Source organism: Scomber japonicus, chromosome 19 (genome assembly GCF_027409825.1).
Source record: "Scomber japonicus isolate fScoJap1 chromosome 19, fScoJap1.pri, whole genome shotgun sequence".
Taxonomy (NCBI): Eukaryota; Metazoa; Chordata; class Actinopteri; order Scombriformes; family Scombridae; genus Scomber; species Scomber japonicus.
The window spans coordinates 17,977,100-18,004,992 of record NC_070596.1 but is presented as its reverse complement, the minus strand read 5'-3'; the positions used below and the strand labels follow the sequence as shown (position 1 = coordinate 18,004,992).

Here is a 27,893-nt window from a genome sequence, read left to right as displayed (position 1 = left end):
TGAATATGACAGGTTATGCGAAAAAAAAGTAGCAGTGTAAGGGTGAAAGTGTACTAAGAATAGAACCAACAATAAATAAGACAAAAATAAAATATGATAAAATACCATATAGAGTAAACTGGAAATAAATAAGTGTGCAATGTGAAGAAAATCATAGATATACAGTATACAAATGCTCCTGGGATTTACTTTGTAAGGTACATTGGTTACATTATCTGCTACCTAACAGATCACTGAATACAAATTCCATAACATAGTGGATGAAATAGAGGGATGTGTGAAAACGTGTAGTAGGCAGTGCTGGGGAGTAACTAGTTACATGTAATGTAATTTGAAATCAATATTTTTTATATTTTGTAAATTAATCATGACGTGGGCTTAAATGGTGTCACAGTATCAATTAAGCCCATGTCAGGCTTTTTTCATAAAATGTCTTATATTTTATATTTCAAAATCATTTTCAAATGAGAGGTAAATCTTGCTTTATAAGAAATTATCTCCCTTATAAATCATGTCAATATCCATGAAAAACACCTAAACTTAGATTTTGGTGGGTACACTTACCCTAACAGCTGAAAACATGCATTAGAAAATTAGAAAAGTAATCAAAAAGCAATCAAATGTAATAAGTTACATTACTTTGATTAAGTAATTGAAATATTTACATTACTTATAATATTTTAAATCGGCTAACTAGTAATCTGTAACCTATTTCATTTCCAAAGTAACCTTCCCAACCCTGGTAATAGGTAATAACCAGGATTTGTATCAACTAATTCTTGAGGGTTTTTCCTAACAGCCTGAGCGGTACGCCCCCTGCCGACAGAGAAACCTGCAGACACCGAACTGATGACGTGGTTCGGTCGGTTGACCAGAGCAGCAGCAGCAGGATGGCCGACCAGAGCAGGCAAATAAAACTCGCTGCAGCCAAGAAAAAGGTAAAGTATTTTACTATTTAACCGGCTAGATATCAGTGGAATCACCGCTACTATTTAAGACTCTGGGGGGTTATTCTACCGGTGTTTTGTGTTGTTTTCTTTACATAAATGTGTATGCCGAGCAGGGGTGTTGTCATTAACGTTACACGTCGCCCGACCTCTGCGCTGTCGCTTGTCCCGCCTCTGTTGCTCCTCTCTGGGCTTCAATGCGCAGGAGAGACCGGGGCTTCATGTAGGCCTCAACTGATAGCATTAACTTTCCCAGATTATGTATACTATTTTTAGTTCTTCAATGCATCAATAGCAGCACATTCCGCTTACTTAAGCCAGTGGTAAAGTTAACTTTCTAGGTTACGTTAAATGTGATTATTAGCAACCCTTAACGTGATAACCAAAGCAAGTTAACGTTAGCAAACTGGCTAACTATTGAGTAGTTAGCTATGTATTAGTGTAAATGGATGCCACACAGCAGTCGCCCAGCTTTCTGTCTTGTCTGTAGGATGGCTCAATAATCTTTAAAATCGCCAACAATCAGCAATTTTAAAACAAACAACGAGGAGGCATTGTAGCATAGTTAGCCGGATAGGATGACGGGGAGTGTTTTGACAGCTGACACCCCTCTAGCCTGTCCTGCTGTGTGCTTTAGCTAGGTGTGTGTTAGGCTAGTCAAAGAGGGATGGCCTGTCAGCTGTGAAATGTTAGCTTCAGGAAATGACTCGTCAGCATTTCTTCCTGCCCTCCAATCTTGTGTGGATGAGTGGCCGTGGTAATAACAATTGACATGTCGCTGCGATTCAGCCCCAGTATCTGAGAAAAAAAGGCATCTTCTCCAGTGGTCTCCCCTCAGACTTCCCTCTGGTCTCCCATGACAGCTGTCAAAGCCCCCCTCCAGTGGTATGAGATGACTCGCCTCTAGCAGTGTCCCTAGTTGGTTGAATTTTGGGGAAAAATCTAGATGCCCGCTGTTAGATCTGTAAGGAGTCATAAGATTGTTATATTTAATGAACTAGGAAGCAGAGGAGTTATCTGTCTTGATGCCCTTCTGCTAACACATCTTTTTATTTATCTCATGTGCTGCTCAGCTGAAGGAGTTTCAGCAGAAGAGCTCCCCTGCTAATGTAGGAGGAGAAAAGGGTGGTGGTGGTGGTGGTGGTGGTGGAGGAGGAGGAGGAGGAGGAGGAGGAGGAGGAGGAGCAGGGGCCAAGAAGAAGAGGAAGATGAAGGTACTAAACCAACTGGATGCACCATCAACAGACAGAGACTCCCCAATCATGAATGTAAGGCACTCTGACTCTTTTCATTTATCTATCTGCCTGTCATTCTGTCCTTGTTGCACAATTAACAATCTGTATCCTTGTTATGTTTGGCTGCTCAAATCTAGTGTGACCCTTTTAAAATCAATTAAAATTTCCAACGCTGTTTTCTTTCATATGTTTTTTTTAGGCCATTGTTGTAGCATTAGAAAGACTTACAGCCAAACTGTTATATTGGATGCTTAATAAGCAAACAAACATTTATTCTTTACGTACATGTTATACAATTCACACACAACCTGCAGTAATTATTTAATAACTTGTTTCATAGTGACTCTGGACTGGTAGCACAGTATATACCTATAACAGATAACAGACATCCAGGTGCGACAAAGTCAAATTGCTTGCAGGGGCCTGCATGGCAATTGATCATAAAATATTTTTCGAGTTTTTAAATAATACAGAAGAATTACTGTCAAGTTTGCAAATGCTTTCCTCCTCACTTTCAAACACACACAATGGCAGCATTAACATCTACTGGCCAGGTGACAGGATGAAAGCAATGTTTATCCAAGAGTGGGACGTTGGACTGGAGACAGATAGTTTTGGCTCCTGACCATAATTGAGGACGTGGCTGGTTGTAGTCATGCAGGAAAAGTTATTTCATTAAATATGCTCAAAATTTCTCGTGCACACACACATGCAAGATGAAGTACAAGCTGATCGATTCATATCTGTTGAGTCACTAGATTTTGTGTTATGATAATGAACATTTCAGAAATGCTTCTCTTTGTCAGCTGACCATCAGTTTTGCATAATGCTTTGTATCACATCAGTGAATATTTATATAACTTATATCTATTTCTTTAGTGAACTATATATTTATATTCATAAAAACACTGACATGGATGATAGGCTTTTGAAGTGTTGCCATCATGAGAAGCTGTCCTCTCTCCAATCTATCTATTAATAGCTTCTTGTTTTATACTGTGTGCTGCCCTGAGCTACAGGACAGAGGGAGATATACAGGGATTGACCCTTACCTGATTAATAATAATCATTAACTTGAAAACAGTGATTCATTAAAACTATTCAGTAGTTGTTTTTGACAATGCTATAATTATAATTTAGAGATGTTCGAGTGAGAATTCATACTCGTGTAGTAACACAGGTGTAGTGAGTTATAAAAACTATTGGTTGAGATATGGTATGAAAATTTTTTTTTTAAAGTCAACCAATAACTGAGTCACACGTCTGTTTGAGCTCATTGATACTCGCTACTAACTTACTCGTCAGTACATTTACATATCAAACATTATCTCCTCCTGTGTGAGTCTTTTTTTAAAGCTCCTGTAAGCAATTGAGACTGTTGGTGAGGACGCACAGTTAAGCATGTGACTCTTACACACAGCCTGACATTGAGGTCAGTTTTCCACAGACCATGTCGGTCAGTAGTTTTCTAAGCCTGATTGGAATTTGGGCTCGTCAGAGCTTGAGAGCTTGCTGCTGAGTCTGGCTGTTTGTTCTGATGCCATTTCTTTTTCCAAACATATTTTATTCTGGTTGAGCGAGGCTGGCTACGTTTGTGTCGTGTGAAGCAGGATGAGACATCTGAGATATCAGAGTGTGACACTTGGCAACAGTAAACAGTAATTCAGCTTAGGGGTCAGAGCAGAGGAGACATTTTATAACAATGGCCACTCATGAAGATGATTTATGTTTTTAAGATCCCCAGTTTTTCAATGAGATCCCTCATTACCTCTAATCGAAGTAACCTCTCATGAGCTGTAATTTCTTCTTCTGGAGTTTAAAGGAGAGGATAATAATAATTGGAATCTTATGTTAAAGTGAGTAGGTAGACAAATAATTACTGATTTGGCACAGGTCACAGAAGCAAAAGGAAAGTTTAGTGAGTGAGTTCGTAGAGCAAAGTGCAGCACTGGTCCTGAGCTCATATACTAATGGAAGTGTTTAAATGAGACGTCTGTATTCAGATGCGGCCAGTGTTTACCGACATCTTGGGCCGAGCATACTAGCCTCAGTTTTTTTTCTCGTCACACACCGTCTTCACTTTCTAGCCCTCTTCCCTCTCAGATTTCTTGTAGCAGCTACTTCTTCTGTGCTTGTTTGTCTGTATCTAGTGTCACTTTCTAAATTGTTCTCTCCCCATTGCCTACACCTCTTTTACCACTCCACTCTTGATCCTTCTTTCCTGTAGTTTGACAGTATTCTGAAAGCACTTAGTCAAAGCAATGGAGTAGTCCTACCTCCATATGGCAACAGTCAGGTGAGCTTCTGTCTCTCTCGCTTTCTTTTCTTTGTTTCTTCCCTGCCTGTTTTTTTAGTCTTGTCTTTCTTTCTGTCTCTTTATCATGCGGCTGTAAATAGCTGCGCCTAGTGTGGTATTTAATATTGTACCTCGCTTCCCCATTCTTACTGCCCTCGTACATCAAGTGCACTTGTTCTTTCTGTTACATAGACCACATAGACCAAAAAGCATTGGATAAATTTGAGTTAAAAGTCTTGTATTGGCGCCGTGCTGTTTTTTAAATCCATGTCAAGACAATGCAAACAATGGTCGAGAAAAGAAAAGTGGATCGTGCAGTTGTTTCTTTAACTTCACACCAGTGTTGCACTGTGGATGGCACGAGTCTCAGTGGTTGCATGGCTGTTATATCTGCATCAGGGTGCATCATGTGGGAGTGTACGTGGCAAAACAAGAAACGTATGTGTGTGTGTTTTGCTTTCTTTTAAGCTATTTTTTGTGTTGTTTGTTATTCACACGTACTCTTAGAAGTGTTTTTTTCAGATTATTGTTCACATTAAGGTCAAAGTCAGAGTAAGCATGGTTCAAGTAACTGAGAGGGGTTATTTGTCAGTAATTCAAATGGCTATTGACATTAAATGGCACACTTAGAGAGAGAGTTTTTTAAAGCACTTCCACTCTGCGGATGTTTTAGAGAGAGGATTATGGGGCAGCAACAGCAAATCATCTTTCTTGCTTCATTTATCACCACAATTAACAGCTTGCATTAAAGTACTCTGTAAGTTATTTAACACAAAAATAAACACAAACCAGCCCCTCCATTTTCGAATTACATTCCTGTGTCCTCTTCACCTGTGGACTATCATAGATTCATGTGGACGTTTTAAATGTCAAATGGTTTATTTCAGTGCACGTAAACACATGTAAGGTTTGAAACGTCATTGTGGCCTTTCTGTTTCCTTTTATCATAACTGCTCTTTAAACCGGCGTGTGCATTTTTTGTGTGTGTGTATGTGTCACCTCAGACCTTTGCTGACATGAAGGCCACGGGGTCTTCTGTTTCCCAGCAACTAGAGGACCCAAAGGTGGAGCCTGGTCGTGGCCCACCTGCGTCTAACCTCGCTAGCTCTAATACTGCTACTAACTCTGAGTCTGTCAGCCACAACACTGACCTGCAGGTGTGTTTTTTTCTCTCTCTCTCTCTCTCTCTCTCCCTCTCTCTCTCTCTCTCTTTCCTGCTCCGCCTCTCAAATACTATGTTGTCTCTGCCGTGCTCACTCCTGTCTCATCAGCGTCATACCTGAGATTATATGAGTCGTATAAGTCAGTCTCTGGTTACTGCATTTGTACTAATACATATGTCATGAGAACAGATTCAGCACAGGCTGAGTTTTTTTGTTTATGTTGATTAATGTGCTCAGTCATCATGCAATTTCCTTTTCATAAAATGTGCTTACTGTATCTTACCATCACTTCCTCATGTGATCTGTCTTGTAGGACTACCCGGATACCAATGGCGATGAGAGTTTAACAGAGGGAAATAGGTGGGTTAACTTATTACTACCACTTAAAGCCTGTGTATTTATATGAAATCATACCCCAAAGCTGATATACCCATATATACCAAATTTTAGCGCTAATGCAGCTTAGATTTAGTTGTTTTTCCAACAGAAAGACTTGCTATTAAGTGCAATGTATTAAGAATTTTGAGATGAGGATTTATTCCACAGACAGTTGTAATAATTTTGTCTGTCCATGTGTATTTATGTGTGTTCTGCAGACCACTGTCTTCCACAGAGAGCTTACGACAGCTCTCACAGCAACTCAACGGCCTGGTCTCTGAGGTAAGATGTTACAACAACCACCAATGTCATCCCGTGCCTCTCACTCCCACACAAAGGCATTTCTTTGTCGTAAGGTGTTAGGCTTTTAACAATAACACATGCTAACAGATGTACACTCTCAACTAGGGTGTGTTAAATCTATTCTTGGCAGGAATGCACCGAAAGCATTTTTTTTTTAGATTTGCCAGTTGTTCCCAGTGGCCTCAAGCACATTGACAGAGTTAACTGGTGCAACAAACCAGTGCACCGTACAGAAACATTCAAACGTTTGGACACACTTTCTCTCTCAAGTGTGAATGGGAAAGTGTGTTCAAACGTTTGACTGGAACTGTATCTCCTCAGGACTTGGTTTTGGTTTTGCACAGTCAGTAGTAAAACTTCAAATTTAAAATTTGATGCAATGATGAGTGAAGACCAGTATCTCACTGATAGCAGGTCATATATAAATATAATAGCAGACTGGTTTGTGATACTCTAATGACAATATGTTGAGATATTGTTGACCCACCTTTTGATACAGCACAGGTGTTTCTACTGCTCACCAAACAAACTGTCTATCTGTGTCATTTCAGTCATCTACAGCATATGTGAATGGGGACGCTGCTCCTTCTGTCAGTGAGGGAGAACTGGAGGTGAGGTGGAAATTGAATCATTTCTGGCAGACTTGTTTATGAAATCTAAAACCAAATTTAGAAGTCAGTCGAGTCCGTCCATGCCATGTGATTTACAGTACAGTGGCAGACACAACATTTCTCTGCTGTCGTGCATAGATTCATGGTATAACCAGGACTTCTTCTCAGTATGGAGGCATTTTATCACATAACGCTGACATATAAAGTTGAACTCACTTTTTCAGGCAGTGCCCAGAAAGGATATTCTTGGCAGTACTGTCATATTTGTCATAAGATACTGTGCTGTCTGAAATAGTAAGCCTCATGTTTTCAGTACTGGCAGTGTAATCTACCCAAAACTCACTGTGACTCTTTGTGTCAGGGTGACCTTTTAGCTTAGTGTAATTTAATTAACCACACAGAGAACACCACATTTACTCCCCCAAGTGAGCCTTAAGCCTAAACTTATCATAATGTGATACGACAGTGCATGCTAACTATGGAGGTGTTTTTAAAATGTAGCATAATTACTAATTACGTCTCAGATTGTATTAAATTTTGTAAAAGGAATAAATGTCTGGTTGGACTGATGGATGAGCGACACAGTATTTGAATGAATGGACGCATGAATGCCAGAAAAAGATAGAAATGAAATATCATGAAACTCCAAAAGAATAATGGCAATTTATAAATGAGTATCATCCTGTATATAACAGTGTGTTAGGTGGTCTGGCCTGTAGGAGAGGTGCACAAACACATAGCCACTTAAAAGTCTCTGTTGTGTCGTTTTGTACCATGTAATGTTGTTTAATGACCACACCTTGGGCAGTGACTTCATCTGACAGTCTGGAGAAAATTAGGTCATGTGGTACAAGTCCACATTTTGCAAATGATACTTGAATAGGTCTTTATAAAGCCTCATCTACCTTTCAAATGGCTTCATTAATCAGTTTTATAATCATCACACGTTTTAATTATTTGCTTTACATCTCACTATTGAAAGCACATTTGTCCACTACTTATTAAATACTATTGTTTGCCTCCATGTTAATAATTCACAATGATTTTTCCTCCTCCTCCCATGTGTCCTTTGTTTGTCTTTGCCACTTCACTTTATCCCTCTCTTCTTTTTTTTTTCTTCCTTTCCCGGATGCATGTTTGCACGTGATAGAGTCGGAACCAGGAGCTGTCTGCTGCCCTGGAATCCAGCAACTTAACAAACTCTCAGCTCAATACCAAGCTAGACCAGCTGGTAAGAAGCTGTGTTTGTATATTTGTGTGTGCATGTTTGTGTGATTGGAGTTGCCCCCCTCCAGCCATCCCACAGTTACTACATCCTTGCATGTACTGTATGCATGTCATCTTGAGTACTTGAAGAAGTCATGCATGGTTTTCATATTTTTTTTTAATTTATCTTTCATTTAGGATGACTACAATGAGCAAAAACAATCTGATGGTAGATGCTTAGTTGTAATTGTAAGCTGATTGAGTAAATCGTACCGTGCTGTCATAATCTCAAAGCTTACAAACAAAAGCTTAACATAGCATAGTAAACCAACAGAACGGGTTCATTATTTCACTTCTATGCGCTGTTCCTGTCCCTTTCCTGTCCTGTCCTGTCTGGCATGCATATACAGTTTTTTTTTAACAGAAGTTTGGTTATGTTTTTATCAGGTTAGGGTAGAATTATGTAACACTGCTAGAGTGATAAAAGAAATGTTGACCTTTCCCTGATTTAAATCTATATCCTGTTGGTCTGGCAGGCACAGCAAACTCAGGAGCTCACAGATCAACTACAAAAGGTAAACATTTTTTTTCTCCCTGTCAGCTGGACTTCATGTTCATTTCTATTTTGCTCCAGTCTGCTGAATTTTCACTTTCTTCCTGGTCATTCATGAACTTATTTTAATTCTCACAGGAGCGAAAAGAATTTGAACAGAGATTTTCAAAAGAGCAAGGAGCCATGCGGGAGCAATTACAGGTAAATTCTCTCACTCCAAACACATAAAACACAAGTATTTTAGCATTTCTGAAGCAGATTCATTACAGGAAAACAGGTAAATGACTTAATTGTACTGAATGTTTAATGTCAGAACTCCTGGTGTCTGGTATAAAACTGAAGTGAAATTTGATCCAAGAACACATTCTGCCCATTCCTCAGCCTCCCCCTAACAAGCAATTGTTATAACTGTAGAGCATGCCTGGCAAGGCTGAAACAATGAGTGTAATTGTTTTGTAAAGAGTTCTGTTTACAGTAAAACCTGCCTCACTGTTTGTCTGCTCTCTCTCAAGGTTCACATCCAGACTATAGGTATCCTGGTATCAGAGAAATCAGAGCTACAAACAGCACTACAATACACACAACAGGCTGCACGGCAGAAAACCGGTGGGTGTTTCATAATTTGTGGTGCATGAATGAATGAATGAAAAACTTTCATCTTGGCAAGTCCTCACCCCTACAAGCAGTTAACAGTGTGTGTGTGTGTGTCTCTGTGTGTGCCTAGCTGAGGCAGATGAACTGAATAACCGTCTGCAGGCAACAAAGCAGAGAGTGTCAGAGCTGGAGAGAACTCTCTCCTCTGTTTCAACACAGCAGAAACAGTTTGAAAAGGTAACAAGCACTGCAGTCATCATCTCCCCATACACAGAATTCACTGATAATCTTACTTAATTTTATTTGTTCTTTTTTATTAGATTCTTTAATTAAATGTGTCCCTTTTTGTCACTAGCACAATAAAGAGCTTGAAAAGGAGAGAGACAACCTGAGGCTAGAGGTGTTTAGACAAAAGTAAGTCACATTATTTTAGCATGTCTTTCAATTACATGTCCACAGAAGATTTACAAATTTACTAAGAGTGGCTTTATAATTAGTGATGGTATTTAGAGTTCATCAAATTGTTTGTTTTGCAACAGATGGCATAAATGAGTCTCCAAGTCCTATCAGAACCTGGTAGGTTAAAATGCTGACCAGTCTCTAAATACTTGTGTATCTTGTGTATTTGCAGTAATGTGAGTGAGGAGTCTAAGCAGCAAAGCTCAGAGTTATCAGAGCATTTGAAACAAAGTGCACAGGAGAATGGAGCAATGAGGCTGGAGCTGGAAGATCTTCGCAAGAGGCTCGAGTTAGCTGACCTCATGTTGCAACAGGTGAGTTCATACACATTAAATCCCATCTTTCTCTTGCTAGTGACTCGAAGTGCTGTGCAAAGTCTACAGTAAATGTATGTGCAAAATATTTGGCATGAGTTTCAGTCCAGAACCCTATATGTGTGTTTGTCTACAGCCTGATGTATTTTTTAAGTATTACCTACATTTTTTTAATGTTTTTATTCTGTTTTATGATATGTTTAAAAACCTTAATAAATTATGTTTAAATACATTTTTTTTAAAGTATTACCTACATTTCTACCTTTCTCTAATGGTTGTGTTTCTCTGTGTTGGTCCAGTACTCCAGTCAGTCAGACCCCACCAGTGCTAACCAGCAGGTGCAGTTACTGATGGAAGAGAAGCAGCATATGGAGGCACACAATCATCAGGTCTGTATACAAGGACCTTTGTCTTACACTTATTGTCTGCACTGTTTGGGTATTGATTTAACGAGTCTTGAGTTGGTTCACAGTGTTACTGTGATATGCCTGTTAATATATTTATAACCAGAAAGTCTTGCTTTTGGCATTTTCAGCCTTCTGAATGAAATCCTTGCAATGAAGCTAACATGTTAATACTATTATTCTCTTTATGTGATGTCGCAGCTGATGGAGTCAATTGCTCAGCTGAAGACGGAGAGAGACTGCTATGCAGAGCAGATCCAGGAGGAGGGCCGTGTATGGAAGGACAAAACAGAACAGCTGCTAACACAGGTAAATTATATAGTAACATTAACAGAGAGACAACAGTTGATTATAGCTTTGTGTATATATATATATAAAATTGTATTTTCCTTATTGTTATTTTTTCTACTTTGGCTTCAAACTAATTACTAATTGATGCGGGTCAATGTCTGTCTTGTAGGTGTCATTAGTTGCAGAGGAGAGAGACAGAAACATCAACCGAGTCCAAGAACTGGAGGCCAGCATCACAGAGCTAAAAAATGCTGCAGGTAAGAGGTCCACGCTACCTTCATCCAGTGCTTCTTCCTCTTCCTCACTTCTTTGCCTTCCTTGATGTGAAGAGCACAGTTAACGAAATGAGAAAGTTAAGGTGCTTCTGTCTATCTATCTACCTATCTACCTATCTACCTTTCTACCTATCTATCTATCTATCTATCTATGGTGGTGTAGTTGGGTGTGGGAGTGGAGGGGTGTCTTTTTCTGTAGCAAGTTTGTCAAACCAGATAACCATCATCCGTCTTCTTCTCTTCCAGCATTATTGTCCCAAGAGAGAGAGGCTCAGGGTGATGCAGAGGCTCAGTCCTCAGGGCCATCAGAGAGTGAGGTGGCTCTGCAGGAAGCACTCAGCACTCTACAACAGGAGAAAGATGCTCTTACTGTGCAGTACCAAGCACAGGTATATGTAACACTGACACATTCTTGAACAGTCCTGTTTTACATTTTCATTATTAAGAATGATTATTTGATTTTTTTAAGGATTATAAAAGACACAAATTGAAATTTCTATAACCAACCTCTGTAATATTTCCTCTAGCTGCGAGATAACGAGCAGCTGAGTCGCCTATGTGCAGAGCAGGAGGCACGTCTGGGGGAGCTGGAGCAGCAGGTGGAGATTAAAACCCAGGAAGAAGAGGACCGCCGGCGCATGCTGGAGGATGTTCAGTCAGACAAGGCCACTATTAGCCGTGCTCTCACCCAGAACCGTACACTGAAGGACCAGCTGGCTGAGCTACAGAACGGTTTTGTCAAACTGGTGAGGCTGAAAATCTCGATGTCCGTCTGTCTTTTTTTAATGACACATTTTGCAAGTGCTGTTATTTATTACTTTTATGTTTCTTTTGTTTCTGTCCATGCAGAAACAACTTACCATGCACCCTACTCACTGTCTTTCCCTAAATTAATTTTGTGTCTAAATGTACCTTCATTTTGTTTTCAACTATTTATTTGGTGATTGTATTAAAGGTTAGATAAATGCCTGTGTGACTAAAATGTGATTGCTCACAAATGATGAAATCATTAATTAATTAATTTTATTACATTTTTTAAATGTATTTATTTAATTTTAAGTATTACTTCAGAGGGTGGGAGACTGCTGCCTTTAAACCAACATTCCTGTTGCTCCTTCATTTGCACAGACTAATGAGAACATGGAGCTGACAACTGCCATTCAGTCAGAGCAACATGTGAAAAAGGAGCTGGCTCGCAGGATGGGTGAACTGCAAGAAGAGCTGCACAATGTCAAGGAGCAGGTATGGTCTCTCACACATCACTATCCATTACATAAAGAATGTACTGCTTCATGTCAAACATTTTCATGTTGCTGCTATCTATCAGTTTTTCATTTTGTCTGTCTTCACTGTGCAGTCTTAGAAATATATATGTGTAAATGTCTATGTTATTTTTTTCCATACACGCTTTCTGCCAAAAGCGTAATAGAAGATGATAGAGCTGTAAATAATAATAGTATTTCGAAAAATGTATAGAGTTGTTTTCTGCGGCCACTTGGTATTGATTCCCCTCTTTGTTCTCTTGCCTCCAGCTGGAACTGAAATGCACAGAGACTCAAGGTGTGATGGAGCAGAGGGACCAGGTAGTGGCCCACCTGCAGCAGTACTGTGCTGGCTACCAGGCTCTTGCATCAGAGAGGGAACAGCTCCACCATCAGTATTTGCAGCAGAGCCAGATCATGGACCGGCTGCAGCATGATGAAAGCCAGGGCCGCGTACAGCTGGATATCAGTCACAATCAGCTCAAACAAGCACAGGTATGTATTTCAGGAATAATATCATATGACCATTTGTGACACATAAAAAGTGTAATGAGTCTTGTGCTACTTCTACTCGCAGATTAATAGAATGCATGAAGTCTGATTGAAAGGGTTTGAAGTCATTACATACTAATATTATGCAAAAGTGAGCAGAAGCAGCTTAATCTTTAAAATGTGCAGTGTAATCCCACCACCTATCCTCAGTGTTCCTTGATCTCTAGATTTCAACTTGTTTTGTATCTCCCTGTCTCCCCCTACAGGACCATCTGGAGCAGTTAGTCAGAGACAACGAACTGCTAAAGGCTGAGGTGAAGGAGTTGATCAGCAGCTCAGCTCTTCCCACGCCACTCAGAGACCAAGGTAACATTTATCTTACACTAGTATGTTCCTAATTTTTGCCCCAGTGTTGAATTTACTGTCATTGTCAAAGCTTCTTCATATTGTATTTCCTTCTGTGACCTCCTTTTGAAATTCATTGTCAAAGAATAAGAACTCAAGCTCCCTTCACAGGCTTTCAGAAACATAATGGCTTTCCTTTTTCACATTGTTTCCTTTCAAAGAAATGAAACAAAAACATAGACAACTGTCAGAAGGAACAAGGACGCAGTGTCATTGATGCAAAGCACCTTACAGCTCTAATTGTAGTGCTGCAGCACCAGCAGCCTCAGACCTGTAGTTTCAGAGTAACTGGTGCCACCTATAGGTAATAAAAGTAAGAGCAGCAGTTTAGACGTGCAGATGTACACATGCTGTTGTGCACCAGCTGCAGGCAAGGAAATAATGTCGGCTGTAATTTTGACCCTTATGCTACCTAAGTGTTACACATTGGGACCACACGGTTAAGAGTGATATGTGTGAAAATATGTTATGAAGATAATTCATAATTTTAATCTGTCATTATGTTGCCCAGGAGATGGAGTGGAAAGCCAGTCCCTGCAAGAGAGCCCAAACAAGTCCTCCTCCATAGTTATCCCAGAAGACTTTGAGAGCCAGAAGGAGATGGTGAGGAGCACAATGAATATTTTTCCTCATATATTTGGATATAATTTGTGAGATTAGTTTACAACTACATGTGAGCCAAAGGTTTGCTGTTCATCCACTCCTCACCACCATTTCCTGCCCCCTTACAGGAGGAGTTTATCCGTGGAGCTTTGGCTCATTTGGAGGCTGAGAGGGACGAGGCCAGGAGACAACTGGAGGAGGAGCACAGGCTCCACATGGCAGCCCGGCACCAGGCTGCTGTGGCACTCCGCCTTGAGCCCGATCACCACAGCCACCATCCTGTTCACGACCACCATCATCACGAGCACGAGCACGATCACGATCACGATCACAGTCAGGGCCAACATAGTCACTGTGAACACAGTCATGAGCATTCAGGTGAGGAAAAATTACACTTTTGGTTTAGTTCTTATGAATATTTTTGAGCCTGTGATGATGATGATGATGATTCTGTTCTTGTATTATGTAGATGATGCATGTGGGGGGGTACATTATGTAAACCAATTCTTCCTTCTTTTTTTCAGAAGGAGGAGTGCCAGTTGAAGTTCATCAGGCCTTACAGGCTGCCATGGAGAAGCTTCAGCAGCGTTTCACCTCCCTCATGCAAGAGAAAGCTGACCTGAAGGAGCGGGTGGAGGAGCTGGAGCACCGTTGTATCCAGCTGTCTGGAGAGACCGACACAATAGGTGTGACATGGGGACATTTTCTTGAGAATATTAATTGGTTTCTAAAATAGTTTTCTAGGTATTATCTCAATGCTTTGTCAGAAAGATAGAAAACATGTCATCAGCCTCCATCAAGTTGTGCGTATGTTTTTCCAGGAGAGTACATCGCCTTGTACCAGAGTCAGCGGGCCATCATGAAGCAGAAACACCAAGAGAAGGAGCAGTACATCAGCATGTTGGCCCAGGACAAGGAGGAGATGAAGGTGCTGCAGAGAAATTGTCTTATTAAAAATAACATCAGTGTAGTTGCATAAGATGTTTCTATGGCTGCATGTTTCTGCTCAGTTTTCTTTTTTACCAACCCTTAGAGCCTGTAGAAACTAAAGGGATGATGGATGTCATGTTGTTTTGATCTCAAAAATCTTTTGTCATGACGATCATAAATCTGACAGTCAGATTTTGAAATTCACTGTCTCTGTATGATTTCCATAATGAATTAACTTCTAAACCATAGTGCAGTGTGCTGTTTTCATGCTGTCTAGGACTACTGTTTACACTTACAACAATCAGAAAAAACAGAACTTTAATTTTCAGATTGATGTATTTGAGTAATTAAACTGGTTTAGAGATCAGTCAATCTGTAGAAAGCACTTACACAATAACCAACACATCCTAAAAAAATCATTATCTTTCTCATATGTCTCACATCTTTTCATGTTGCCAACCGTTATCATGTCCAATAGAAGCTCCAACAGCATCATTTTCCTCCCAACTGACCATTTTCCCATCTGTGTCCTGGCTGTTGTATCTCTTCCGTCTGTCAGGCAAAACTGGCAGAACTGCAGGATCTGGTGATGAGATTGGTGGCTGAGAGGAACGACTGGTACAGCCGCTACACTGGAGCTGTGGCTGGTGCTGGCTCGGTGAACCCTGACCTGCTTCCTGTCGAGGAGGATCACACTCACGCAGAGTATCACGCTCATACACACACGGAGCTTAATGCTGTCAGTGGAGCAGGTAAGAACAACCAGGAATAGGTCCACTTACTGTTATACACTTATATATGTGTGCCTTTTCTTGAGCCACATGTGCTTAATAGATTTAGAATCAAATCCTTCAAGAGCTTCCATTCTGTTTTATTGACTATATGAACATCATGTTACTCAAGCCTTTGCGATGCTTGACTTTTCCCAACTTCTACAAGCAGATAAAAGCAGTATAATAACAGTAGCAGTCATTCTTCTGTGGAGTCAGCATCTTTCGTCATAAGACTATTTAGATTGTTTGCTGATTTATAAATTCAACACATGGAAACATCCCCATCCCAATGTCCGATAATTATAAAAAATACTATAAAAATACTACTTCCTCCCTTTTTGAAAAGCAAGTCTTGGAGACATAGGCTTTTATTTCAGTAATGTCACCTCTCTTCTCCCCCCCCCCGCTGCAGAAGCCATGGAGGTCATCCCTCTGTCAGAGCCCACCACAAATCTCGAAGCACTTTCATCCCAGACGCTTTCAACTGGGTCAGGCCAGACTGACTCCAAGCCCCTGGTGCCCAAGGAGGACGGTACAGCCCAACAGATCATGCAACTGCTCCATGAGATCCAGAACCCCCAGGGAGCGCTAAGATCACCCCCCTTCCTCGGGGAGAACCCTTGCATCCCCTTCTTCTACCGGCCCGACGAACAGGACGAAGTAAAGATCCTGGTGGTGTGAGGGGTGGGTGTGACAGAGGCTTGTGTGTGTGTGTGTGTGTGTGTGCGTGTGTGTGTGTGTGTATGAGATCTTGGGCATGTCTTGAAATATGGGGAAAATTAAACAACACAGTTTACAATGTGAGTTGCTTATGAATCATATTTACAAACACTGCTCAAGATATTTGACTCCTTACAAAACTGGTCACAGATAGGAGAAAGTCTTTGACTCAGTTACATTTAAATGTACGCCCCTCCCCGCCCCATTGTTCTGTGTGCTGGCACTAATGTGTGCATGGTTAAAAAAGAAAGGGTAGTTTCCGTTTATTTTTATGTTTTTGTGTTTTGTCTTTGATGCTCTTCCCGGAGAGGAGATAATCAGTGTACCTGAACACAATCAGATTATTTCCCTTTCTGCAATTTTTAATCCCCATCCTCTCCATCTCTTACACATAAGTGCAATAAAGGGGCTATATATTATATATTCTGTCCCCTCGCTCATACAGTACTTAAAGAGCTGTCTGAAAAATTAGCAGCTTGTTTATGTGCAACTTTATTTTAGTGCAAATCTTTGTTTTACACCATTCACTGTTGACATGCCAAAAAGGAGCATCACGTTTGAATGTACTAATCTGAATAGTTACCTGTATGTTAGTGTGATGTGGGGAGAACTGATGTTAGTGAAATGGGTTCAGTGAGAGGAAAGCAGGTTGGGTGGCCCAACTAAGAGATGCAGAGTGAGATGTAAGTTAAAGTTGAGACAACGCAGGAATTTAGTGCACATGAAATCTTTTTAACCACAGGCGCTGTTCCGTTTCAAAGTCAAGAGCTTGCTAGTTGCAAGAACAGGTTCAGGAAGACAAAAGCAAGTGTTGCAGATGGTACTGTTCCTAAAACTACTTCCTCTCTCTATTTTTGTCCTTTATTCTCCTCAACACTGAAAATAAGTCATACATGTGTGTGTGTGTGTGTGTAAAGTCCAAAATGTTAATATATATGAAGCATTTCTGTTGTCAAACATCCTGTTAGACTGAGACAAGTCACCACCAGTATGAAAAGATGGTTTCTGAGTTATAGAGGGATTAGATGCTATTTAAAGACCCCATGGAAGAAAAAATAAATACTTTCAGTTGCAGTTATTACGGCATTATTTTGGAGAAGGGCATTTTTTTAAAAGTGTAAGTAAGATAAATTACATTTATTCTTTTAAAGTGTTTTGGGTGATTTCTTTACCATTGTTTCTGCAAGTGGTCCTGATTTATCTTTGCCATTAACATGTTAGACATTATAGTGAAGTGACTTTAAGAAGGTGATGGTAAGATCTCATTATCTGCAGTCACCTGTTGTTGTTATTATTATTATCTAAAATCCTCAGAATATTTTTACAACGCTCATCTTCATGAGCTCAACTTAGGTTTCGTGGGGTCTTTAAGTTTCTAAATGAATGGACACTGTTAAGGAGAGCCTGTTCTTTTCTGTTATGCTGTGCTCGTAGCTCTACATATCAAAGATGAATTACTGCACATCCTTTACAACTGGACTGCGAGCATGTATGTGGTGTGTGCGTAACCCATACACCATCTGTTGTACCTTTTTGTTTGTAGAGTTTTATCAGATTATATAAGTATGATTGCACTAAAACTGTACAAAGCTTCTCGTTCAGCTCTGTCCTCCCAGGCTGCTCGGACAGTGTTGTTTCTACCACAGAGCCTCTGGCTTCTGTGGAGAAAACGAGGAGGATCCTATGAAGCCACACTGTTAAGCTGAGGGTCCCATTTGAAGCAAATGAATTAAATTGAAAGTGTTTTGATGTGTGTGTATGTGTGTGTGCAGTGTTGAACTCAGAGGATGGACGAGCTATGTAAATATCAGAATAACTTCAAATGAATGAGACGGCTCAGTTCTATAAGTCATTTTATTCCATGGGACCATTCAAAATTTGAAAAAATGAACACCTCTCTTTCCAAAAATAGAGAATAAAACTACCCAAATTTGTTGTGTCCCTCATATTGGTTAACAGTACCAGGGAACATCTCCTTTGGGCATTAAAAAACAAAACAAAAGAAAATGACTGAATTTTTCATCACAGAGAGAGATGCTTGAGTTCACAAATGTAGATTGGAGTTTAGAGCTCTTTCCCTCTAGAATCGTTAACCAGGAGCTACACTGTCACTTCTCACTTTTACCATTTTTCAACAGAGGCCTCTGTTTTCTGAGAGTCTCTCCATGAGTTAAACGTTAAGACATGAAGCTGTCACTACAGTGCATACAAAAAATCCCATGGGCTACATTTGGAGATATTTTACTCTCTTATTCAGATGTTTGAATTTTGATGTCCTGTGTGTCCTCCTTATTTTGAGGTACAAGACACATTTAGTTAAATTATTCAATTGTACACTTGATATTTATCATTAAAAGCAGCAAGACAGAAAGCATTAGTGCAAATTCTGCTATTTTAAGCCTGTAATAAGAAAGCATAATGCGATGAAGATGTAAAGGATGTGGAGGCCATACGTATTTGGTGTTGTTTACACCTAAGTAAACTACACTGTGTCTACCCAGAGCTGCAGCACTTTGGCAGTAACAAGTAGTTTTTGAATAAAATTACATCATTCTTGATTTTTAAAATTCCTTGCTTCTTAGCATTCTGTCACTTTTTTGGTTTCTTTGAAACCTGCCACAAATTTTCCTTACTTGTTTTGTTTTCTTTTTTGGGAGTGGTCAGACCAAGAGGTGAATATGTATTAAAAAACCCTTTTGTGTCATTTTGGGGCTTGTAAGATAACAACAAATGTGATTAAATGATTTCCCACACTTTCTAATTCACTGTTAAATATGCGTGATTGAAACACATAGCAATGAGAAAGCATTTATTGTCTTTACTGTAAAACAGGTGGTGTACATACTGTAACTGTGTAACATATTGTATATTCATTATGCCTGGTGGTGTGGGGAAAAAGCTGCTCTGCTGTGTTTGCTGGCAGCGTGTGTCTGTTAGCACGGAGTCGGGGCGTTGGCGGTTACTGACTGGCTCTGATTTAATACAAAGATTGACTTAAAAAAAAAGAAAATATTCTATTTATTTGGAATAAGTTAGTATCTCAACTAATCAGTTTTAATGTAAAATAGAAGAGACGGGTGGATGGAAATGAAGGATCTTTTAGAGAACTGATCGAGGGCTGCTTCTGACAGGAGCTTTCTGATTTTTTTTTTTTTCTCGAGTAATATTTTCTCCCCTTCTACTGAATAAAACTGATTGAGCAAGTTAAACACATTGTGTCTGTATTCCTTTATAAATTTGATATTCCAAACATGTCGAGCCTATGACTCTGAAACTGAGGTAGGTAACTGCAATTTTATTATATATATCTGTACTTTTCATATTATCAAAATATTTTTAGTAAAAGTATTTAGTAATTATATGCTGTCTACACTCATACTTATTTAGGCCTGAGACTAAAAAACATTTTATTGCTGATTCATCAATCAATCATTCATGCTGATTATTTTCTCAGTTGGTACGTATAAATATAAGAAATCAAAATTATACCCATAAGAATATCCTAAAGCCTTTATATTCATTCATAGAAGAAAACCAGTAAATATATAAATGTAAGAAGCTGTACATGCGTCACTGTGCAGAATGATGCATGTGCAGTGGAGAAGCAGGAGACATCTTGAGTCCAGTTTTTGAAATAAAAACATCTGCCTATTCATAACATCTGGATTTCAAAGAGGGAGAAGGCATAGACACACTTTTAAAAGTTTTTAATGAAGCAATTTTAACATAAACACTTTCTCCAACCATGATTAAAATGATATGGTCCAATGAGCACACACAAGTGAAAACTCTAATTACTGATCCTTGCAAAAAGCTGTATTGAAATGTCTGACATCTCCCTGATCAGATCCAATGTAGCCGTGTTAGTAAATGTTTTACCACCATAAAGAGAAAAAGAAGACAAAGAGGAAACTCCTTTCAGCACACTGCAGTTTTTTTTAATGTGTAGACAAAGCACAGCAGTCCTGCAGGGTAAACTCATCGTTCCAACCACAGCAGTTTGAACAAGATGCAGGAGCGGATTGCTGCAGGAGTTCACACATTCACACTGTCCCTCCCTGCTCTTCTACACAGAGAAAGACATGAAAAAACAAAAGAAAAAAAAAACCCTCTCCCTGCTAGGAGCTACAGTATCAAACAACGTGCCAATGTCCATTTACATCGCTGCCTCATATATTTTTGTATGTTTTTTAAAATATTATTTTCTTTTACACATACTCATTTATCCATAATAATTTAAATATTCAGAAATCTCATACATTGCAGACTAAATTCTCTAGACAGTGGAAGTACAAGTCCCATAAGATGCACCACACATATACATAATAACACATTAAGATATGCTTATAATAAACTATTTACTGTTTAATAATAAGTAGAATATGCTTTGTTGTGTTTGCTTTGCAGTCGTGGAGTACTAAGATGCACGGGGGAGGTGGGGGGGGGGGGTTATTGAAGTGTTTCAGGTGGCTAAAATGACATCAATTGAGGTACAGATATGATTGGTGTTTTTTTGTGGCTGGTGGGTTGATTTTTTGGGGGGGGCGAGGGTGAAGATACAACACGCCACACTGACAGAAGAGGAGGGTTGAACTCACAAGCTCTCAAACTGCAATGTGAGGGTGAATCAGGATAGTTTTATGCATAGACTGTGGCTGTTTTCATGTTCTCACTCACCCCCGTGACCACTGAGAGAGGGAAGAAAGAAAAAAAAGAGGGGGAAAAAACAGATAAGAAATTACAGATTATCAAATGGGTTAAATGCAAGTTTTTCTGTTAGTGTATCAGAAATGTTGATGACTTAGAAACTCAAACTCAAAACCTTTCTCATTAGGGACCTCATTCCCTTTGAATAATAAGGAGCCATGAGGGTGCAACCCAGGCAACAGATTCCCTTCCTCTCATTTTAAAAATGTACTCTTGACTATTGTGTGACTGGACAGCTTTAGGATATCCTATATATTGCACTTTCTATTTAGTTCCCGCCTTGATGAGGTTACGCAGTTTTATAAATGATGATGTTTCAGTGATAAGGAGAGGAGGAAAAGTGCCATGGGAGGCGGCTCTTTTACTTAAAAAAAAAAAAAAAAAGATTGGGAAACCGTTTTCTTTGTTGCATAGGTTCTGTGGAAGCACAGACAACTGTGTTTTTTGCAAGTGGTTGTGATTAGAGATCGCAGTCAGGTGAATAATTTGACTGTCCACACCATGAATGTATTAGTTAGACTACAACAATGATAGTGAGACTTTGTGGAGGTACAACAGGCAAAAAAATCAACAAAGCCTCTCAGATAAGCGCCTCGTCTGTTCTATTGCAGGGGGAAGGAGAGGAGGAGGAGGGAAAGGCAGGATGAAGAGCAGCAGCCTCTCTTTGTCCAGATATATGAGGGTGAGGAGTCTGCAGGCGATCCTTTTTCCCTCAGTTATTTTGTTCACGCCTTCCTCCCTTATGCGGAGCAAAAGTACGCTGAGTGAGTGACAGTTGGATGCAGCGGTCTGTTTCATAGTGCTGGTGTGGGGTGAGTTTTGAAAGAGGTCGAAGTTATGGAAATAGGAGGGGAGGAGAGGGGGGCTCTTCTAAGAGTCGAATGGTGGCAGTGGGCTCTCAGGATGAGAGGGCCCACCATTGGTTGGTCAGCTGTTCAGTGGAAACAAGAAAATAAAACAAGACCTTACGTACGAGGAAGGATGAATAAGTGCAAGATGTGAAAGAGTGAGAGACCCCGAAATTCTAAAAGTGAGGAGACACCAAATATAATTATCTTTAATCTACAGCTCAGAACAGCTGCCAGTAACTTCTAAGATAAACTTGTGTGTGAAGTTGTCAAGTATACAAGCATGCTAGACTCACAGGTGATTGAATGTGATTAAAGTGTGTCCTCGCATTTCATTTCGGGGACCCCGATTACAAATCAACATATGAATACAATGGTAAAATAAACACAGAGTTTCAAAGATGCAATATCCAGTCCAGTCCAGCTTGGCTCAGTAATGCATCAACTCCCTTAAAGGAATATTTCACCCAGGTTTTGTATCTGTTATTTTCCCCACATGGGCTCAAATGCCAATAAGAAAAAAGCATGACTTCCCTTCACAGCAGAGCTTCAATGATTTTTTTTTACAAAAACAACCTAGCTATAATCAGATTAACCAAAGTCATGCAGAATAATTCAAGACTCTGGTATCCAGTCACTAGGTAGGTCATAAAATCATGTACCACAATAATTGCTTAATTATTAGTTGTTGATATTTTCTTATTGTTTTGCTTTGTTCAATTTTCCAATCGCTGTATTGAAGTCATAGGAATCTTTTTTTCAAGCATGACAGGCTACACAGGGTAAGTCTGTGATACAAAAAAACATTTTCAGTGGAATATTCCTTTATATAGCCTATCAAGTAAATCAACCAGAAAGGAAAGAAAAATAAAATACATCAATCAGCTGCCAGACTACCTATTAGAAATGCTGAAATTGTTTAATGTAATGTAATACTCAGGCAAAGTGGCATGCTAAATTTGCAATTGTATCCCCCCTTAGGTTTACCAGCATACTTATACACAAATGCATATATTGGTGTATTCATGTAAGCACGTTTGAGTGTGCATGCATGTGTGCCCATACAGTCACCAATTTGTTTATCAATTCTTTTATATTCTCTACATAGTTTATTTAAATTCTGAGGGTGCAGTATGTTTGTGTGTCAGTCATGCATGTGCATTTCAAGTATTCTGCATCTCTGTGTGAAACAGAGGGGTGTGGGACAGGTAGGAAAGAGAGAAAGAGAGACGTGGCTTGTTGTAAGGGGAGAAGAGTAGGAGCAGGAGGAGGGAGCCAGCTCAGGTCGGGTGCAGCAGAAAAACGACAGGAAGGTGGCACTGTTGTCCATGGCCTCACATCCAGAGGCGAGACGGACGGGTAGGACTGGATAGGGAGGGAGGAGCTCAGAGGTCTAGTGGGTTGGAGAAGGTGGGGGTCTCCGACTGCCAGAGACACACACAGACACACACACAAAGAGGACGATAACAGGCTGGATTAGTGTTTTTTGTCTTCATTGACACTCAAGGATAGATAGGTTCATACTTTCATGGGCCTATTGTTATTTCAGGGCCCCCATGTGTAAATTCATGCACAGAAATCCTGTACCCTCACTCACATAGACGACCACTTATATAATGAGAGGGAACCCGAAAATACAACCAACATCACAGAGATATCAGGCTCAGTTAACATGGCCACAGTGCAAGTAATGCATGTTTGCAGTCACAGCCATTAATACTCCTGTTCTCTTAGTATAGAAGTGTGCAGTTATACTCATTATTTATGAAGCTCTATCACTGTAATTTATATAAATGATCATTCAGGACGTTGCTGTGGTAAATAGTAATAATAGCATTTTAGCAACGAAACAGGCTATTATTGAAGATTTTACAAGATAAACAGTCAATGAGCAAAGATTAAAACACCCTCCAAAATGATGGTTCCCAATTTGAGGGTCACAAGATAAATCAGAGGGGTTACATGATGAATGACAGATGAGCATATAGGGAAATCTTGAAAGAAAGGTGAAATAATTTAACATTTCAACAAATTTGCTTTCTTGCCAAGAATTAGAAGATCGAAATTCAAATATCAAAGATTGGTATTTATATTTTCCTGTAATTCTCTGAAAAAAAAGTGAAGCATACTGTATTTTCTTATTTTTTCTCCTTGTGAAATACTAGATCAGGCCTCCAAAAGCTGAAAGGGAAGCCCTGTTTGAACTTTGTGTAAGTGTTTTATGCTGCAATCTTATATTTAATGCTCTATTCTAGTATTTTAGTTCTCTCTCTCTCTTTCTATTTTTCTGTACTTTGTTGTTATTATTAGTGTGTGTGTGTGTGTGTGGGGGGGGGGGGGGGGGGGGTAATTGTATGTTTTAATGTTTCCATGTGTTTACTATTATTGGGTTTTATTTTTATTTCTCAAATTGCATGTTTTTATGTTTTTTACAATTCTTACTGTTAAATGTCTGTTTTATGTACAGTAAAGCACATTGAGTTGCCATTGTGTATGAAATGCGCTATATAAATAAAACTGCCTTGCCTTGCCTATAAGTGTGTGTAAAAAAAGTTGACATTGCTTCATTTTAAAGGAGGACACTGTTCTAATCTTCATATTGAACAGTGATATTGACAGATACCATTACTTTGAGGGACAACATCAGACACACAGGGATGGGTGGGATGTCATGATGTATACATACATCACATACAGCACTGACACAAAACCATCAATACTCTTAAAAGTTTTGAACATTTAATTTGAAGCCTTTGTAACCTGTTGCTTCTGTAATCTGGATACGTTTCTCCTTCACAAGACCCATTCTAACATACTGCTACCCCTTCAATAAACAAATTAGAATCAATAGCAAAAGGCCAGCTCACACAATGACGCAAACACACACACCCTCTGAACTGGGAGTGTGTTTGCCCATGCAGCGCTCTGAGAAGAGGAAAAAAAAGATAACAGCATGCAGTGAAACGATGCCTTCTGAGAGAAAGAGAAAGAAGGAAGATGGTGATGATGGCAGACAGTACCCAACGTACCAGAAGTGTTAGTCCTCATTGGTCAGTGATAGTGATTCTGTAAAAGGAAACGTAGTCATGTGCGAGACAGAAGTGTGGCAAGGGAGAGAGGGATGAAGAGGAGGAGAGAAAAGGAGTGCAAACAGTTACAGCGCAGGAAATGACCAACGTCACGTGTGCTCAGCTCTCACTTTGGACAGACCAGAATAGGAAGATTTGGATGGAGACACAAAACGCATCAGACGGCTATTGATACTCCTACATCTAATTTTGTTGCTGGAATTGCCAGTGAGAGCTGTGCTCAGTAACGTCACAGTAAAAAGAGGCAAGCCGCTAGTCTGACAATGAATCGATTCGGGTTAAAAAAGGTTAGCTAGCTGACAAAACACATGCAAACACGAGGCAAACTTTACAGGTGCGAGGGCAGATACAGTTAGTGAAAAAACAGAGAGGAAGCACCACACTTCCTCAGCTCATTCTTCATCTCTGACTTGATTTAAAGCACAAGAATCTTACAGAGGAGGACAGTGATTGTGAGGTGGGTGTGAGCGATGAAAAGTGAATTGTAAGCTGCCCTTGTGATGCTTGACAGCATGTTGAAAGATCATAGTGGTGGCAGAAAGGTACCGACAAGTCTACATGAAAGCTGTTCACCCAAACCAAATGACAAAGAGGAAGATAGTCCATTGATCATGGTAGTTATATCACGGTCTACCCATCTATTTAGGGATCTATATATTTCTATTGGTCTATTTTTCTATCCTATATCACATCAGAGCTCTCCACTTTAATTTACCTCCTTTATTCCCTCATCCAGGTGTCTTCACATCCCCCTTAGTAACAGAGAGTATCCACACTTGTCATGATATTATAAGCTATGGTTTGGATGTCAATGTCCGACGAAGGGTTGTTTGTTTGGAAGAATGCTCATGGTATCACTCACCTAGGCACGCTCGGGGGCGCGCGGTTAGGCCGAGAGGGCACGTTGGGTGGGGGTCCGCTGTAAGGGTCCGGAGAAGCCCCTGGGCGAGATGGGACAGGGGGACCTCCAGCAGGAGGGGGCCCAGGCGGGGGCCCACGAGATCCTGGTCGGGCAGGGGGTCCCGGTGGAGCCCTGCGGTTCGGAGTTGGGCTGGTGGCTGGAGACCTAGAGGAGAAGAAACAGAGAAAACAGAGGAAATGCAAACATTACTGATATCTCAAAAACATCAGGTGCTCAATGCTGTTCTTTTCTTCCTCTTACATATCTTCCACACCTTTATGTCTGGCCAATTTCTTTGCACCACCTAATAAGCCCTTTATCTCTTCTATGGTCATTTAGCACATTTGAATCAATCAATCTATTAATCTAATCCTTGAGAAATGTGACAAAGACAAATGTGACAAACATAGATTCAATTAACTCCCATTTGTTTGTACATCTGTACATATCTGCCTTGGCTCAATATTTATCATTTTAGGGCAAATACGCCTGTGACATTTAGACCCATGGGCTAAATTTTGGGGAGGTGTTGACCAGGCAACTCAATTTTAATGTACAACAAATTTGATCCAAATACAGTGTCACTTTTAACCTGCAGTGTTCCCAGTTGACCAAAGCAGCTATAGTGTAGAGAACAGATGAATGGAAAAGAGGAAATACTGAACAGTATAAACCAAAAATCAGTAACCACTATGATAGTGGTAATATGTGATACTTGTGTTTACTTGATAGTTAATATAAAAATAAATAATTAGCTGACATCTAGCTCATCTAGCCCTCTGAAGGTCTTTCTCTGTCCTCTCATCCCTTACCTTCCACCAGATCCGCCCCGTTGCACCTGCAGCCAGGAGTCGTCAACAGGCGGCGGCATGGCAGTAGTTATGGTGGTTGTACTGATGTCACCAATGATGCCGAGGGCCTCTCGCAGGGCATGGTACATCCTCAGCATCTCATCACGGTGCTGGGCCTGCTCCTGAGACTCCTCCATCAGTGTGTTCTGGTCAGCACACGAGTACAGCTGGGCTAGCAGCTCAGCGTTAATGAAATCCTTAGTCTGGACACAAACAGAGAGACAGAAATGATTTGTAAATATTCTAAGATGAATATCCTTGAGATCTATGTTTGGAAAAAGAAATGGTCATTTTCATGCACAATGGTGACTTACATTGTTAATCATGAGGTGCATGATGGTCTTGGGCATCAAATCACGGACAGTCTTGTTGACAATGGCCATGTACGAATCGACCAGGTTACGAATGGTCTCCACCTGCCGCTCCAGCTGAGGGTCCATGCTGTGCATGAAGTTGTCAGAGCCATTTTCATCACCACCCTCACTCTGTGGAGATGTATGAGGAAAGGTGGACAGAAGACAGTTTAACTTCACAGAGAAAAAGACAAAACTTAGTGGAGGAGAATTGTAGAGTAGAATTTACTTTTTTTTCATTGGTTTATGTAAAGAAACCATATCACACTTACACACACTAAAATAAATGGAAACTCAGAGTAGCACACACACTATCCCCACAACATTTATTGTGTGACTGCTTTGTTGCAACAACTAGAGCTACAGAAAATCATGCTTTCTTATTTTATTTCTATTTATTTTCATTTGCTTTATATGTTTAGCTTTTATACTATCATAACAATTACTATCATCGTTATTATTAGTAGTAGTAGTTATAGCAGTGTGTGGGGTTTTAAATGAAAGATACAATGATTAAATGGCATGATGCAGACCAAAATAACATACCTTTCCTTCCTTGTCCTAAAAGGTCGAACAATGACGAAGAAACATTGAAAGAGGACAGATATCACATGAGAGACATGACAACATTAAAACAGACTCCAAATAAACATCACCACAACAAAGTGAATAACTGATGGAGAACAACTTTTTTTATTAATGACCTCTTGTGTGTTTATACAGTTTGGACAAAGTGAAAGTTAATAATGTGTTGAGTTGTGTTTTGCAAGAAAATTCAACTCAATAAATGAATGAAAAAAAAAATCTTACCGTAACACGTTCAGGATAAACTCCAGCTCTGAGGAAGGAGGCCTTCCATGCATCAATGTCTTCCTGACTCTCACAGGCCAACTCCAGCTGACGGTAGTCCTTATACACATTCCTGTGGAG

The 27,893-nt window shown here is 39.9% G+C and overlaps 2 protein-coding genes across 6 annotated transcripts in view; one reads left to right on the top strand and one right to left on the bottom strand.

Moving 5' to 3' along the window:
* Window positions 1-879: 879 nt before the first annotated feature.
* On the top strand, window positions 880-18,945 carry golga2 (golgin A2). 3 transcript variants are annotated; one of them, XR_008323461.1, is made up of 28 exons: window positions 880-938; window positions 2,021-2,215; window positions 5,483-5,635; window positions 5,955-6,001; window positions 6,238-6,301; window positions 6,874-6,933; window positions 8,084-8,164; window positions 8,676-8,714; window positions 8,831-8,893; window positions 9,205-9,298; window positions 9,417-9,523; window positions 9,642-9,700; window positions 9,918-10,059; window positions 10,359-10,448; window positions 10,665-10,772; window positions 10,924-11,011; window positions 11,276-11,418; window positions 11,557-11,775; window positions 12,158-12,271; window positions 12,562-12,786; window positions 13,050-13,149; window positions 13,700-13,791; window positions 13,920-14,169; window positions 14,316-14,477; window positions 14,613-14,719; window positions 15,281-15,473; window positions 15,907-17,495; window positions 17,558-18,945. XR_008323461.1 is itself a non-coding variant. In XM_053339390.1 (27 exons), exons 1-27 carry the CDS (start codon window positions 891-893, stop codon window positions 16,173-16,175), a joined length of 3,312 nt encoding a protein of 1,103 aa, XP_053195365.1. In that variant the 5' UTR covers window positions 880-890; the 3' UTR covers window positions 16,176-18,945. The 3 variants fall into 3 exon arrangements, 2 of the variants coding, with proteins under 2 accessions (XP_053195365.1, XP_053195366.1); XM_053339390.1 differs by having other exon boundaries at window positions 15,907-18,945; XM_053339391.1 differs by lacking the exon at window positions 5,483-5,635 and having other exon boundaries at window positions 15,907-18,945.
* Window positions 18,946-21,848: 2,903 nt separating this feature from the next.
* The window catches only part of dnm1a (dynamin 1a), a 53,569-nt gene continuing 47,524 nt past the window's right edge, over window positions 21,849-27,893 (bottom strand). The window contains exons 17-22 of one of the 3 annotated variants that reach the window (XM_053339394.1): window positions 27,774-27,885; window positions 27,510-27,524; window positions 26,925-27,095; window positions 26,572-26,813; window positions 25,721-25,924; window positions 21,849-21,852 (exon numbers count right to left, since the gene is read on the bottom strand). In XM_053339394.1, the coding sequence (XP_053195369.1) occupies window positions 21,849-21,852; window positions 25,721-25,924; window positions 26,572-26,813; window positions 26,925-27,095; window positions 27,510-27,524; window positions 27,774-27,885 (748 nt within the window). Of the gene's footprint in view, window positions 21,853-23,162; window positions 23,194-24,813; window positions 24,836-25,720; window positions 25,925-26,571; window positions 26,814-26,924; window positions 27,096-27,509; window positions 27,525-27,773; window positions 27,886-27,893 lie in introns of those variants that run through there. The other 2 variants (XM_053339392.1, XM_053339393.1) reach the window with 2 other exon arrangements.